The sequence below is a fragment of the Phlebotomus papatasi genome, chromosome 3 (genome assembly GCF_024763615.1).
Source record: "Phlebotomus papatasi isolate M1 chromosome 3, Ppap_2.1, whole genome shotgun sequence".
Classification (NCBI taxonomy): Eukaryota; Metazoa; Arthropoda; class Insecta; order Diptera; family Psychodidae; genus Phlebotomus; species Phlebotomus papatasi.
Genome location: NC_077224.1, coordinates 19234667 through 19249754, shown reverse-complemented (window position 1 = coordinate 19249754; position 15088 = coordinate 19234667). Strand labels below are relative to the sequence as shown.

General features: G+C 34.1%; 1 protein-coding gene across 3 annotated transcripts in view; it reads left to right on the top strand.

Moving 5' to 3' along the window:
• Positions 1-15088, top strand: part of LOC129806822 (rap1 GTPase-activating protein 1) — a 177511-nt gene that overhangs the window by 27152 nt on the left and 135271 nt on the right. The window contains exons 1-2 of one of the 3 annotated variants that reach the window (XM_055855602.1): positions 8049-8330; positions 14469-15050. The exons of 1 other annotated variant lie outside the window; for it this stretch is intronic. In XM_055855602.1, coding sequence (XP_055711577.1) covers positions 14962-15050 — 89 coding nt within the window. In that variant the 5' untranslated portion in view covers positions 8049-8330; positions 14469-14961. Of the gene's footprint in view, positions 1-8048; positions 8331-14455; positions 15051-15088 lie in introns of those variants that run through there. One more of the 3 variants, XM_055855603.1, reaches the window with a different exon arrangement.

Sequence of the window (15088 nt, the reverse complement as noted above, 5' to 3'; positions counted from 1 at the left end):
CAAGGCTCACAGGTCTTCTTCAGAATACTCGCGCATTTATTCCGAAAATTCTTCTAAGTATGTGTATTTCACCCTGAAAAGAAAATGTGTAAAATTTGTTCGAACCGTTGTAAAATTAATTCTTTTGCGATGTGGAAAATCCTTTACTCTTTTTGAGAGATATTTTTATTTTTTACTTTTGTCTCTCTGAAATATTTAAAAGAGCTTTTTCAACTTTTTTTCAGAGAATCTGTTGCTCTTTTTATTCTAAAACTTATTTAAAAAGAAGAATAAAAAAAATTAGAATTTTGATTTGAAGGTACGGTACTTTTGGATAGGGGTACCTTTGAAAAAGAACTTTTTCTCCTATTTTTAAATGAAACTGGACTTTACCATGATAATTTAACTCCACAAACCAATTTTGAAGCTAAATTACATAAATTATTACAATTTCAAATTCATTTAAAATGGGAGGAAAAGTCATATTCCAAAGGTACCTCAATTCAAAGGTGACCGACTTCTTCTTCATTTTATTTTTTTCACTATTTTTTTTAATTTCTTAATTTTACTTTTTCATTTTAATTATTTATTTTTATGTACTTGAAATCCGGAAATTCGTTGGACAGCTATTACTGTCGGAATGTACCGTTTATTCCTTAATATCTTACATGGTGCTAACTTCACACGAGGCATATGCTTCATCTGAAAATTATGCATAGGGGGAAGTGGGGCTACTTTGAGTTTTGGGGATAGATTGTTATACGACTTTTTCGCCTGCTGATCCTTACAATTATTTTATTTAGATCCACAATCATATTGTTTGTCTAAATTATATCACGTTAAAACCGAGTTTCCTTTAGAAATGTGCGAAAAAACAACAATATAACCCCACAGCTCAAAGTAGCTCCACCTCCCCCTAATAGCTCACGCGCACCTTTTTGATCAGTAAAAATTTCAAGAAATCAAAATTCACATCATTTTCTTTCTCAAATACTTGGATTATGTCTATCCCATTCTTTCGCACCTCAAATTAGATTAAACAAAATTTAATTTGGTGTGATGTTTAAACAAAGAAGAAGAGTGCGAAGGAGTGGGATAGACATATACAATTTCAATGAGAAAGAAAGGGGCGTGAATTTTGATATCTTGAAAATTCCCCGATCTAAAAGGTGTGCCAGACAGAGGCATAACGCTTGGAATTCTTTTATTTTCAATACTTACGAAGTTCTTTCAAGCTTCCTAATTTTCAATTTTAATTTAGGTTTTATCATAATTGCAATGACATTTTTACTGAGACACCCTGTAAATCAGTTTGTCGTTCAATAAATGGAGGGACACAAGGGAAAAGATACATATAGTGTCTGGCTGCAACTGAAATTCCAGTCCAATTTCCCGCCAAGATTATGGTATTTTTACAGAAAATTTTTCCTCATATGCCATCTTGTATGGCTTTTCAAATAGATTTTGTGCTCTAGAATTGAATGGGAAAAATTCCATCCAGAGAAATGATCTCAGCGTACTCTCAACTAAAATGGAATGAAATGTTTGTGGTTGGGAGAGAAAGACTATTCATATCTCTTTTGAACTATATGAAGTTTTAAAGAAAAAAAAAGTTAGTCTTTCTAATGGGCAAGTCAAGTGGATTGTGTAACAAAATTTCATGGCATCTTGGCGGAAAATGAGAGCAAAGAGTGGAAAATTGAGTAGCATTGCTTTTTGGCACTCGATCTTCTTCCTCATCTTCCACTTGTGAGCTTCTTCGGTAAATTACATTGAGATGATGTGTGGCTCTTTCTAAAAGAATGTGTGAGAAAAAGTATGTTGCTTTCTATGGGAATATTCCTGTCATGTCTGATATTGTGGGTGATGCATATTCTTATGTTTATTTTTGTTCATCAATTTTGGTTAGTTGGGTTAGGGGAGGTTGGGGTAGTTTTAATTTACGGTTAGCTTTCCCATTTCTTTGGAACAGTCATTTTTGGTTTTTTTCTCTGGAGGTTTACGTAACACCGCTAAGACGGCGATGGGCGTTTTGGACGATCTGTTTGTTTTCTTTAAAAAACAATAAGGGAACCGTTATGAGGACTATCACTGGAGAAAGTTATGTCCATATTGAAGCAAATTCCGTATGCTTGTGTAGAAGAAACTCTTCAATATGGACATTAATTTCTCTAGTATGTAGAGGTCATTGAAACGATTGACATTGAGCCTAAACAGAAGTAGATTTTGATTCTCCAATAGTGTCTTGGATAAAAGGTAAATGGAACTCTATTTGTACACAAAGTCGTTGAAGTTCGAAGAATTCAAATTCAATTTCGAATTTTTATACTAAATTTTCGAACAAAATGGGGAAAATTTATCAAATATCACACTAAAAAGTTGGAAAAAGAGTTACTCAATGATTATGGAATGATTAAATACTGGGGAAAGAACAGTAAACGTCGTTGTTCTGTTTTTTTTCCTCACAACAATGTGAAGACCGTTATATTTTGACATTTGAGCACTTCGAAATTCGAACAGGATGTAACTTCCTCCACCTTGCGAAAGTATCAAGAAGTAAGAAAGTCTCTTTTTTGGATCTTCAAATAGATTTTCGAATTTTTCAAGGTCTACTTCTATACGGAAAGATTGAAGGTCGTTTCGTCACTCCTAAATTAAAGGATATTCGAAAACTATTCCCAGCTTTTTACAAATTTCCTACAACTAACGTTTATTTTGGTATGACGATGACACCTTCAGTGATAATCATCTCAGAGCATTTTCCTTTTACTACTAAAATTCTGTACTAAAACCTATTATTTATAATTAATTAGCTTAATGGTGCCATTCCAATTAAAAGTCAAAAGGGAAAATCTTCCTTTAAAATCAAAGCTATGTTTCTTTATTTAGCTGTTTTAGTACATGCTTGTTCTAAAATCTCTAAAATTTTAAATAATAAATCCTAACCTAGTAGCTATATAATGGTGCTATTTCAATGAAAATTGGAAAGGGGAAATCTTTCTTCTGAACATTTTTTTAGTACATGACTGTTCTCTTTTACTTCTCCGTTATCAACTTTTCTTTGTGTTGGTTCCTGTCACGACTGTTTTCCCTAGTCGTCCTCTTTTCCGAACGAATACAAAGAATAATCGACAACGCAGAAATATATTAGAACAGTCATGTGCTAAAGAAATGTTTAGAATAAAGATTTCCCCTTCTAATTTTTCATTGGAATTGCACCATATATCTAAAAGCTGCCCACATTATTTTTTTTATAATTCTCCTTTGTAAAACTATTTGATGCGAAATCCACGATTGACTGCCCCACTCTCCCCTACGTAAAATACTATCTTTCTTTAAAAATCTCAAAAAAGTTGATGTTTAACTCTGCTTTTTCTTGAACTTCCCATACAAATAATTCATAAATCATAATTCTTCAATCGATCTTATTCACACGTTTTTCCCTTGATAAATTTATCATCAATTAATAATTGAGACCATGTAAGGAGAAGTATAATGCTTTATCTTTCCAATTTGTTCGGCTATCTTTTGTGCCTTTTTTCCAGTAATATCACCAATTGCAAAAAGTCATGAAATTAATGCTGATAAGACAGAAATTGTGTTTATTTGAGAGTGCAAATGGATAAAGCTCATTGAGCAATTAAACTTTCTTTTGGCGTAAAAAATTGGTTGGACTTATTGAGTGCGCCAATAGCTGAAAAATGGTCTGTTATTTATTTTTCGGTGTGAAATTATTGAGGGAAGTAATACGGAAATTTTCAATTGAGCGTATTTGCACGGTCAATGCTAAAATAGGGGAATTATATATTTGAAGAGCAAATTGCGGAGAGAAGCTCTTGGTATCTGTCCAGTGATTTTTATCCGATTGTAACACGGTGTTAATACATTGATTTTGTTGCTTTTACATAACACTTATGTCTGTGGATAATGTTATTTTTTTTTCTCTCAACACTATGTAATTTTACAGGGAAAACATTTCCCCCTATTTAGATTTTGATTTTTGTCTGTAGATTTCTCCGATGATTTTACTTTTTATAAGGGAATCTTTTCTTTTCAATCAGAGAGAAAGTGAATTATGGATAAGATGGGCCTTCTTGAAGAGTGAAACGGATGAAATATTCAATAACACTTAAAATTTTAAATTAATCTTGTTTGTTGAATTTATGGGAGTTTCATGATGATTCTATAATTGTTCTATAAATATTTTAAATATTTTATTACAGTCAGTGTGAAATTTTCTATAAGTGGTTTAAATTTTTCTCACTGGACGCGCATTTAATGCGAGATTCAAACCCAGGACCTCTGCGTCATAAAGCCAGAAAATTTGTATACTTATCTGAGTTCTATATGGTAACATTATTGGCAAAACTTCCTAAAATTCAATGCAGGAAGATGCAATATTGATTGTGAATAGATAGATTTATTTTAGGCTGAAAATTAGAATAATGGTTTGTGTCTACGCTAATTGGGTTAATTTTGTTCTGATTAAAACAAAATTCTGAAAGTTAAAATTTGAATTTCTCAAATAGTTACAGTATGTACGCCTAATTTAAATTTGTGTAAATGTACAGTAAAGAAATTAAAAAAAGGGACAGATAATCCTAACCGGCTTATATAGGTGAGATTCTTAATGTGAGCTAACTCGGAATGTATGCAAATTCGATTTAGAGCTGAAGTTGGGGGACGCCATTCAGTTATCTTGAATCAAATTCGTGAAATTATACAAATTTTGTATTAAAACCAAAATATCAAGGATTTGGATGGAGTGACAGAAAAGTGATATATGGGTGAATCGTAGACCAGAAAGTTCTCTATAATTTTGCCATAGAACATGACCTCATCGATTAATCAGCAGAAGCCGAGATAAGCGCGGTTTTTTGTTTCTCAACTCGTTTTTTCGACCAGATCGCCCCAAGTGTTCATTTGGTGAACTTCAACTATATGAAAGAATTGTTGTATTTTGTGAGACTTTTCATTTAAAACCCTATTTTAAGTGTCTTGGTCGAGTAGAAGCAGTCAAATTAGCATCTGAGTGATTTTAAAGCGTTATTATGGGAAAAATCAATTTTTTCACACTTAAACGGCAAAATCGGACAGATCGCATTATCTGATCGAAAAATGATGTATGGACGAAATATAGAGACAAATGTTCTCTACAATAATGTTGAAGTAATCATCAAAATCGGTTAAGCACGTGTCGAGATAATTGAGGTTATGTGATATTGAAATTGGTTTTTCGACTGTGGCGCCCCTGGTGTTGGTCCCACGAAGTTCAAGTGTTCTATAAAGTTGTAGCATTTGGTGAGATCTTTTGTTTAAGCCCTCACTCATCAAAATCGGTCATATAGAACCGGATATATGATTTTTTGAATTTCGTGAACTTTGACCCCTCATATCTCCGGTTCTATTGAAACCACAGCGCCCTTACGCACCATTTTGGAAACGTCCCAGACTGGACTACAACACTATAAAATTTCATTAACTTGCACAAAGGAATTTTTGAGAAAAATGAGTTTGAATTTCGATGAATTTCGACGCTATCGCAGCGCCACCTGTGGTGACTTTTTGAACTTCCATCTGAAAGTACTCATCGAGACAAAACCAAAAGCTAAAATTTAGGTCGATATGTTAATTAGAACCGGAGATAGAGGCCGGTCAATGTTCGAACTTTGACCCCTTATAGCTCGGGTCAGGGGTTTTAGATCGACTTAAGGTTTTTTTTGTTTGATAGGTATAATCAACGGCTACAACATACTAAAATTTCAGCCCGATGCACAATGGAATTTTTGAGTTATTTAACTTATAAGATTTAAAAATTTTCTTTTTAATAATAGCGCCCCTAGCGGTGGTTTTATGAACTTGCGATGTTAGAAGGGGAAGTGGCATTTCACGAGAGCTTTCCAAAAAGCCCTCTTTTTTTAAATTCTGATAATTAGAACCGGAGTTATGGCCATTTTAAGAAATTTTTTTTGGACCCTTATAGCTCGGGTCAGGGGGGTCGGGAGACCTTAAGTTTGGTATTGATGGAAAGCTCTAAGGCCTAGCTATAACATACTAAAATTTGAGCCCGTTCGATGCCATAGGGGCGGAGCTATTGAGAAAACAAAAAAAGGGGGGTCTTCAAAATGGCGGAAGGAGGGGTGGGGGGTGGGGGGTCAATGTTCCAAGTTGCAATTTTTACCCGATATATAACCTTTGCCGAAAACCGCAAGTCGATATCTTTTTTAGTTTAGGAGCTATTAAGCTCCAAAGAGCGGCCGGCCGGCCGGGAACGTAAAATAGCCACATATATATTCGTGATCAGGAAGTGGTGAAACACATTTTGGCCAAGTTTGAGGTCGATCGGACGACATGAAATTTTGTTAGGATTATAGTAGGTGAGATTGTTAAGAATCTCACCTAATATATTAACACTAACTAGGCTCAGCTAGTTTTTTTGGACATTGAATTTGGATATTTCAAAAGTTGATATTTTAGAAAGTCATATATACTTAAAACTGCTCCACTCTCTCCTAAACAGAAGGAGAAGAAGAATATTTAGTACTTTCGTAATGAGTTCTTTTGCAGTAATTTTAATAATGCTTAAAAATCACAGACACTGCTTTTAAAAAGTGGTAATTTTAGAACGTTTTGGTTTGAGTAACAAGCATACAGACAATTAATATGCGAAAAATAAGTTATTTAGGGATACTTGACCGTTCACTACCAATTAAGACCGATGCAGCCTAATTGGAAATTTCAGGACCGTTCCAAAAAATCCAAATTTAACCAAATTAGTTAAAAATAGCCCTCCAGAATGGTTAAACTTTGACCTTCAAAAATTCCAGATGGTTATATTTTAAAGGTCATAGGTATGTTTGGACGAAATGTTCTCCTAAATCACTTCTAAAATTTATCCAAAAATAAAAGAAATCCTAGGAGTTACTTTCGAAATGAACCAAAAAATGCTTAGTTTTGGTTAAGTAGTGTAAGATGGGGTTATTTGGAATGATGTCAAATTTGGAACATTAAGATTTGCTATCAGTTTTAGATGGGAAAAGGAAAAAAAGACAAACAAGGAGTACACTGGAATATAAAGTCTTGTACTTCTTCGTGGTTTTAGCTGATTCTTTTTTCTTTGACCATCTGAAAGAGTGAGAAAATCTCAAAATTCAAAAATATTTATGATTCCAAATTACCCCATCTTCCCTTGTCAGATTTCAATTAAGATACTTTTAGTACTATGTTGGCTTAATTTTGTAAGCTTGATTTTTGAGGAAATTTCTTTCAAAATTTCTTTCTTTGTAAAAATGCCCCTGTTATGGTGTCTACACACTAGCAGCAATTTACTTCAAAAATTGCCTTTCTTAAAAAATTCTCACGTTTCTGCCTACAAGGATAGGGGCAATTTTCTTTAAAAAGGCATTTTTTAAAGAAATTGCTTCTAGTGTGTAGATGCCTTTACATCGAACGAGCGATCTGGATAACGGTTAATTTTGAAAATTAGTATATTGTGTCTTTGCCAATTAAATTGCAATTGCGGCAATCGGTTATTGCGTCAGTGGCGTCAGTCTAAACACCTCGTTTAAATGAGTGGTTTTGATTTAAACCTCACATCTGTTGCATGCTTTTGGGGAGATGATTGATGCTCTTTTGAAGAGTCAGCTGGAAGATGAAAGCAAAATCGATATGCCACCGAAATTTCTGTCTTTTCGAACCAATAGTTTTTTTTTATCCTCAATCAAAACATTATTTACTGTATCTTGCAGTAAAAGCATAGAAAGTTAAAATTCTCTTGTGATTTTGCTATATATCTCTCCCCTTCTTGCATACACCATTTAATAGCATTGATTGAGAGATTGGCCTCGTTTTATGAATATGAGAGCTTCGTCGTCGTCTCATCGCTAATGTTCGCGCGCCAGCCAGAGTTTGTTGGATTTTAGTGTTGAGGCAATGCTTTTAGCTTGTTGCTCATGGAATAAACTAAAAGCAACCATAAGGTGGAAAAGAGATAGAGTGTATGTCTTGTGAAAGCATTCATTTCAAATCGACTCCACTGTGCGTATCAGACTGAGAATTTCTTTCAGTCAACGAAGGCGAGCGTAGGTGTCCGGATGTTCATTGTTGAGTGTTGTGATTTTCTGCATAACTTTAGTAGGAGGGTAAAAAAAAGAGAGAAGCATCTTAAGGAGAACTTGAAGAGTGCTAGATGTCAGATTTCGTGGTTCAGATACAATACAGCTGAGTGCTAGTGGAGATTAGACTCTGTGCTTTTGGATGGCATAAAAAAAGATGCCATAAGGGGAGATGATAAACATCTCAAGTGAAAAGTGTGACATGATATTCTCAAATTAAATGCAGCAATTTTATGAGTATGTCTTATCAATTATTCATGCAGAGTTCAGTGAACCCATTAAAGAATTATTTTATTTGTCATATGTGATGCTTGGATTTATTGATGTCTTGCAATTTAGTCATCACTTTCTCAAAAATTAAGACGAGCGGCATCTCAATTTATGATAATAAGCAGCCACTTCTTTTCCCATTATCTATCGGACCTCGCTACTTATAAGCCAATTAATTGACACGAGCTGGTGTCAGACATGGGGTGAACATTTAAGTCAAAATAAAAAGAAAAGTTTTAATTTGAATCAAGGGGTAATTCATATTTAATCAAAGTGGTAAGAGTTCTTGGTTTCTTTTAAAGTTTATTGGTTTTCTTGATTCGCATGGGTTCGTTGAGTTCGTCGTGGAGTTCTTGAGGTCCGAAATCCCTAGGTTGCTCGGGCACCTTCGGTTCCTTACGTGATTCGGGATCCTCACTTGTTCTTTAGATTCCTTGCAGGATCCCTAGGCTACTCGATCGCTCAGGATCCAAATAGTTTCAGGCTGATCCTTGAGAGTATGCAGTATAGAAGGAAATTTATCCAAAGGACCTCCAGTTGATGATCAAGCCCCTCAGTGTACGAAAGTTTGTGAAAAATTTTTACTGTCAAATTTTGCAGACTAAATGCTCTCGAGGATCAGCTTAATCCTATTTGGGCCGTTAGTCCTTTTGTACTATCCCCGTGTGCCTTGGGTTTCTCGATTTCCCTGGATTACTTTCGAATTCCTTAACTTACGTGATCTTTGGTCTTCTAGGCCACCTCAATGTCTATTTTTCTTTTGCATATTCCCTAGGCTCTTGGAGTTACCCAAATGCCTTGTGAGATCCCTGGGTTTCTTGGGTTCACCGGACTCTTTGGGTAACTCGTGGATTGCTCAGATTACTCGAGTGTCTCACGGGTTTCTTAGGTTCCCTAGATTCCTCGTGGTATCCTCGGTATCTCAGGTCTCTCGGGTTTCCTGGGTTCTTCGTTGGTTGCCCGGGTTCTTTATGAGATTTGGTCCCCTTGTTTCTAGGGCTCCTCGGTTCTTTCGGTTCTTTTAGGATTCTTGCGATATATCTAGGTGTCTTGGCTTCCTTGAATTTTTCGAATACCTCGCGCGTTTTTTGCGTTCCTTTCGAATGCCTCCGGATTGCTTGCGTTGCGGGTTTGAACGATACCCGGATTTATCTTACGTATTTCCTAGGTTCCTCGAATTTCCAGGATTCTCTGTGGAGTTTTTTAGGTTAGCCGGGTTTTTTGGGTAATTCATGGGTTGTGCCGAGTACTTGAGATCCTTGTAGGTTTCGTAGGTTCGTTGGGTTTCTTGCGGGATCCTCGGATGCCACAAGAAACCCGAGTTGTTTTTGGAGTCCTCGTACGTAAATTACGCGTGTACCCAGGTTCCCTTTTCCGAACACCTTTTTAACCGTAAGTTCTTCATGTTTCCAAGCGTTCCCCTCGCTCTCCTCTATCAAATTGGTTCTCGTTTCCCTCAATGAATTACCCCTTGATTTGAATAATTATAAATTTCTGATTCTCAATCGTTTTAAAGTGCTGTGAATGCACTGCATTGTTGTGAATATACCGCCAAAAGTTTTCTGTCATTTTTACAATTTTGTTATTCTTTTCACAATTTTCCGAAGTATGCCACACAGTTAATCATATTGTGAATAACAATTGACTCTATGTCTTGCATATTAAGTTAGAAATTGAGTCAGATGATTTTTTTTTCTCTCTATTTTTGTCCCTGCTGCTTCAGTCACGTCTTTCTTGTACCTTACCTTTTTCTTTAGGGGGGCTTATACGTAAATGTTTAGAAGGTTTTCAGTGACAAAAAGCAACAGTTTTTCTTGGGTTTTGGTAAACAAAAGAAAGTCAGAGTTTATGCATTTAACCTTCTTGAAATTCACACTAAAAGAATGGAGGTTTTTAATGCAACCATTAACTGGTATGTTCAAAAAGTAATAGATATCTTTTTTCAATATTAAATTGTTTTTATCGAAAAATTTTAACGACATTGTGTCATGTTTTTTTTTGGTGTTTAATTTAATTTACCAACAGAGGTGCTAAAAAATTAACCGATACTTCTTTTGACGTTATGAAGACAAAAATAATTAAGTTTGTTTATGAATTGGCACAGTGGAAAATATTTGGATAAAAAAATCATATACTGAGAAGGAAACTTCGTGAGTTATTTAGAATAATTATGAAATGAATTATAAATTCTTTTATCCAAAATGTCAATTACAATACATTTTTATAAAATAAATTGCATCAATCCAATGCAACAATGTTTCAGTAAGTTTATAATGAAAATACTTGCTCTTTCATTTGTAAAATGAACTTGTTCTTATGGTTAATGCACTTATGGTATTGTAAAGATAGATCTTGTTGCTTCACTATGAAATTCCGAAACCATGTTAATAAAACAAAATTGATTGTCTAATGAGTAACACTCAATAAAATTCATTTTATTGATAAAATTTTATTGCAGCTTTTTGTGATTGGCTAAAGTTTTGAATGCTTTCTAGCTCTAAATTAAACAGAGAGGGAACTGAGATCAAAATAAATCAATAATTTTGAGATCAAGATCAAACTCAAGAAAATTTTAAGACTCAAAATCTGGCAAATGTCTTGCAATCTTGATATCCAATGCAACTAGGATTTTAGTAAGAAGGGGGGCAGGGAAATACTTTTGTAGAATTATCTAGCAAAAAAACGTTTTTTCAAACGTCAAAGAACAAGATTTTTTTTATTTACTAGAACGTTTTGAGAAAAAATCCACCTAAGGTCCTGTTCCTTGAGGATATTTTATTATTTGTTTCATTTCTGTACCGATACACAAAAACGTTCTCATAGATTTAAATAGCTTTTCTTGCAAAAAATTGCATTGAATCCTGAAAAGAATGTCTCAAAACCGAATTTCTTAAACCAAAAAAAGGCTTTAGTCTTTACTTGAACGAAAAATCGAAATAAATTCTTCTTTAATCCTATTTAGAATGGTTTTGTAAATCGGATTAGCTGATATAGGGGGAAGTGGGGCATCTTTGAAAGTGAGGTACCTTTGAAATAGGAATTTTTCACCTATTCCTAAATAAAATTGAGTTTTATCGTGAAATAATTTAGCTGCACAAACAGATTGAAAAGCTAAATTACATTATGATATGGCTCAGTTTTACTTAAATATAGGAGAAAAATCCCAATTTCAAAGGTATCCCACTTTCAGAGGTGCCTCACTCTCCTCTACTGAGATTTTGGACAATATTTCTTTATAAAATTCTTCACACACAGAAAAATTTTGACTCTAAATTTAAAAATATATAAGATCCTGGGAACTTAAATTGGACGTGAATCCCCGAGGCGTTTAAGTTTAGAAGATCTGAGCGAAATAAATGGGCTAGAATCCTAAGCTCTTTCAAGTTAAGAGATCGGGAACTTAAGTTCTGCATTAGCCGTAAAATGCAAAATGTCTACGGAGTTCCAAATTGCAACCAAAACTAAATGTTCAAGGATTTAGAATTAGGGCATTGGCATTCATTGGATGGGATTTGAAATTAAATTCCTGGGTGTTTCTGTTTAAGAATTTTCCATTTTTCTGTGTGCAGAAATTCCTTTTAATCCAAATTGGGAAAGCTTATACAGATTCAAAAAATATATTTCAAAAATCAGAAACCCCGCTTTCTTGAGTGAAAATGTCCATTAAATCTTAGTACTTTCGAACTATTTTTAGTTTTATGCTTTTTTTTTTAATTTCTTTGAATATGGTGTAGAGGGGAGCAATGACCCCTCCCTGAACCTCTTTCGCTATTCCTTTGATTTATCCGGTTAACACATTAAGTACTTATTATGTATTTAATAAGTTCTTAACCTAATATGTCTGTTTTAACATTAAGTACTTAATTCTTAAAATTCTTAAAATACTTAAAAGTATATGTATACTTAATTAAGTAGATAGTATAATGTAAATGAAAAATACTTTTCACTAAGAACCTGGGTTAAGTGGGGCACTTTTGAAAGTGGGGCACCTTTGAAATTGGAATTTTCACCTATTTTTAAATAACACTAAGCCTTATCGTGATTTAATTTAGCTGCACAAACGTATTGAGAAGCTAAATAACATTATGATATGGCTCAGTTCCACTTAAACATAGGTGAAAAATCCCAATTTTAAAGGTGCCCTACCTCCCCCTAATCCTCTCGTTCAGTAATAAACGTCCCGATTTGAGAGCTCTGTCCGATAGGGGTTTTTTGCTATACCAATTCGAAGGCATATCATAGAGAACTTGCCTAAAAACCCGTTGGAAGTTCGAATGTATAAACCGACGAGTTTAACAAAGATGAGTAAGTTCATGAAAAGGACATTTATTTTAATGAAATTGAAATTCAAATGTTCTATCATTCTAAAAATCCACTGAACTATACAAAAATTCAGTTTTTGCAGCAAACGTTTACACACTATTGTTCATATTTTGTTGACGATTGAAGTGTCAAGAATTCCGAAGTTCGAAATGGCAGAACAATCAGCGCTAAAGCGGCGAATACGGGAACTTGCACTTTAGAGTTCCGGTAGATTTTCGAATAGGTTTGGCTTGGCTTTTGAGTGGCTTTGTCTCTTCGAAAGGTTATTACTGAACGGAGCCAATAAGGGGCTAGTCGACTAAGCATTTTTTAAGTAGTTACCCTAACAGTTATGAATATATATTTTAATTCTTAATTTTTAATTTATTCCTCAAGGATAAAAATAACTCTTTTGCCTTTTTGGGATAATGAAGACCTTGCTCTCAGATCACTTAGCATGAATTTACACTCGTTTTTGTAAACTTCATCTGTTGGGTCTTCATAAATTTCACTGATGTTTATCTTTTGCGTATAAAAATGCACGCTTGACAAGGTTTTGAGGTTATGTTTTCTGACATGATGGATTAGTTGATCTCTTTCTGGCCAATCAGTGGTGGACCGCCATTCGTCTCATTTCTTATTCTAATCCTCACTCTTTACCGCCAGATGTTACTTATACCTCCCAAAACTGCCGTATTTAAGTACTTAGTAAGGACTTATTAAGGACTTATTTTAAGTATTTGGACAATGCTTTTTTAGTATTGCGCTAGTATCACATTAAATTGTGTTAGCAGAGAAGGTGCAAACTCTGGATATTTTATGATTTGTAGACTTTTGACGGAAGTTATCTTATTCGGACTGTCTTGAAATTCCGATTAACTAAAGCTATTCAAGGCTCACAAATGATTTAGGCAAAGATAAGAATTCTTGATCTTGATCTCAGAATTGTGAAAAAACAAGACTTAAAGTTAATTCACGTAGGGCTTATTTTCTAAATTCTCTTACCACATTTTGACAGCTGTCATAAGCTAGTTGTCAAATGGCGCTGTAGTCGTGCGAAGCCATATTGATGAGGCGGGAAATATTTGAATGGAATACCAATTAGGTGTTATTTAATTTTGCACTCTGTTATGATTATTTTAAAGCCACAAATCACTCATACAGCAGTCTGCAGAGTTCAATAGGCCCCATACCCATCACAATGAAGCAATCAAATCTTTTTGAATGCAGTAGTAGCGTTTGTTTTGCTTTGCTCTGCCCTCTAAACACCCAGGAAAATGATGTTTAACTAATTTGACAAGGGGGTTGTCTCGGTGGGCGGAAATTGCGAAAAAAAATGGAGAAGAAGTATATTAAAAAATATCAATATACAATGGTTGTATTGAATTACTTGGGGGATTGTGTTTGTTATGTGAAAATGAGTATAGGAAAAACAATTCAATCAATTAGAAATATTAAAGTGAAAATGTATATATTTTTTCAATGATTTTCTATTTCGACACATTGGCTATGTTACTAGTGTTATTGTTTCTTGGAAGTGTTGTTTCTTTTATTTTTCAAAACCATATGAATTGAGTTGCCTTTTGGATATAGTACCTATTGCACATAGCGTTCACAGACAAATAATAATTCACATTCTACAGGGTAGATAGTATTGGATTTTGGATTTGCTAAAAATAAATTTGTGCATTGTCTTCCTATTTTGGCTACCCTGTAGAATATTTTTCCATGGCTCTTTTATACCTTTTGATTAAAAGAGAATGGTAAAAATCGAGTTATTTCATATTTAGTCATCCATAATAGGTTACTTGTGAAGACATCGTAAAAATGCACAAAATGTGAAAGTGTTATATTGTGTATGAGTACAGTGTGATTTTTATAAATTTTTTTTATGGTCTATGTGGCATATTTAAGAGGCTCAAAAAAAGAAGTTATACAGTGTTAAACATAGAAGAAACTGAGAAGTAAAGTTTATCAATTAAAATTGTAATCAGTCACGCGACTTATTGTTAAAATATTGCGTGTTTCATTCAATATTATTGGAGTTTTGTCTTCAAGCCACAAACAAAAAAGTATAATTAATCAGTGATTTAAAAAGACGAACACATTGTTTTGCGAAGATAAAAAAAATACCTGTAAATTTGTATCACCTCGTGAATGAATTGCAGCATAGAATGTGGAAAGTGTGCAGAAAATGATGATATTGTGCTTGAGATTGTTGGTGGATTAATTGAGGAATTTACAAGACGCGAAATATATTATTTCATTAAAAAAAAATAAAAGTAAAGAAGTGACCATGCTGAAGATTCAGATGCTGGAGCAGATTGTGACTAATGAAAGCATTAGAGATGAGAGGAACGACGATGAACGATCTGACACTATAAGGTCAGTTTAATTTCCTTTGCATTTATGCTTTTTGTTAT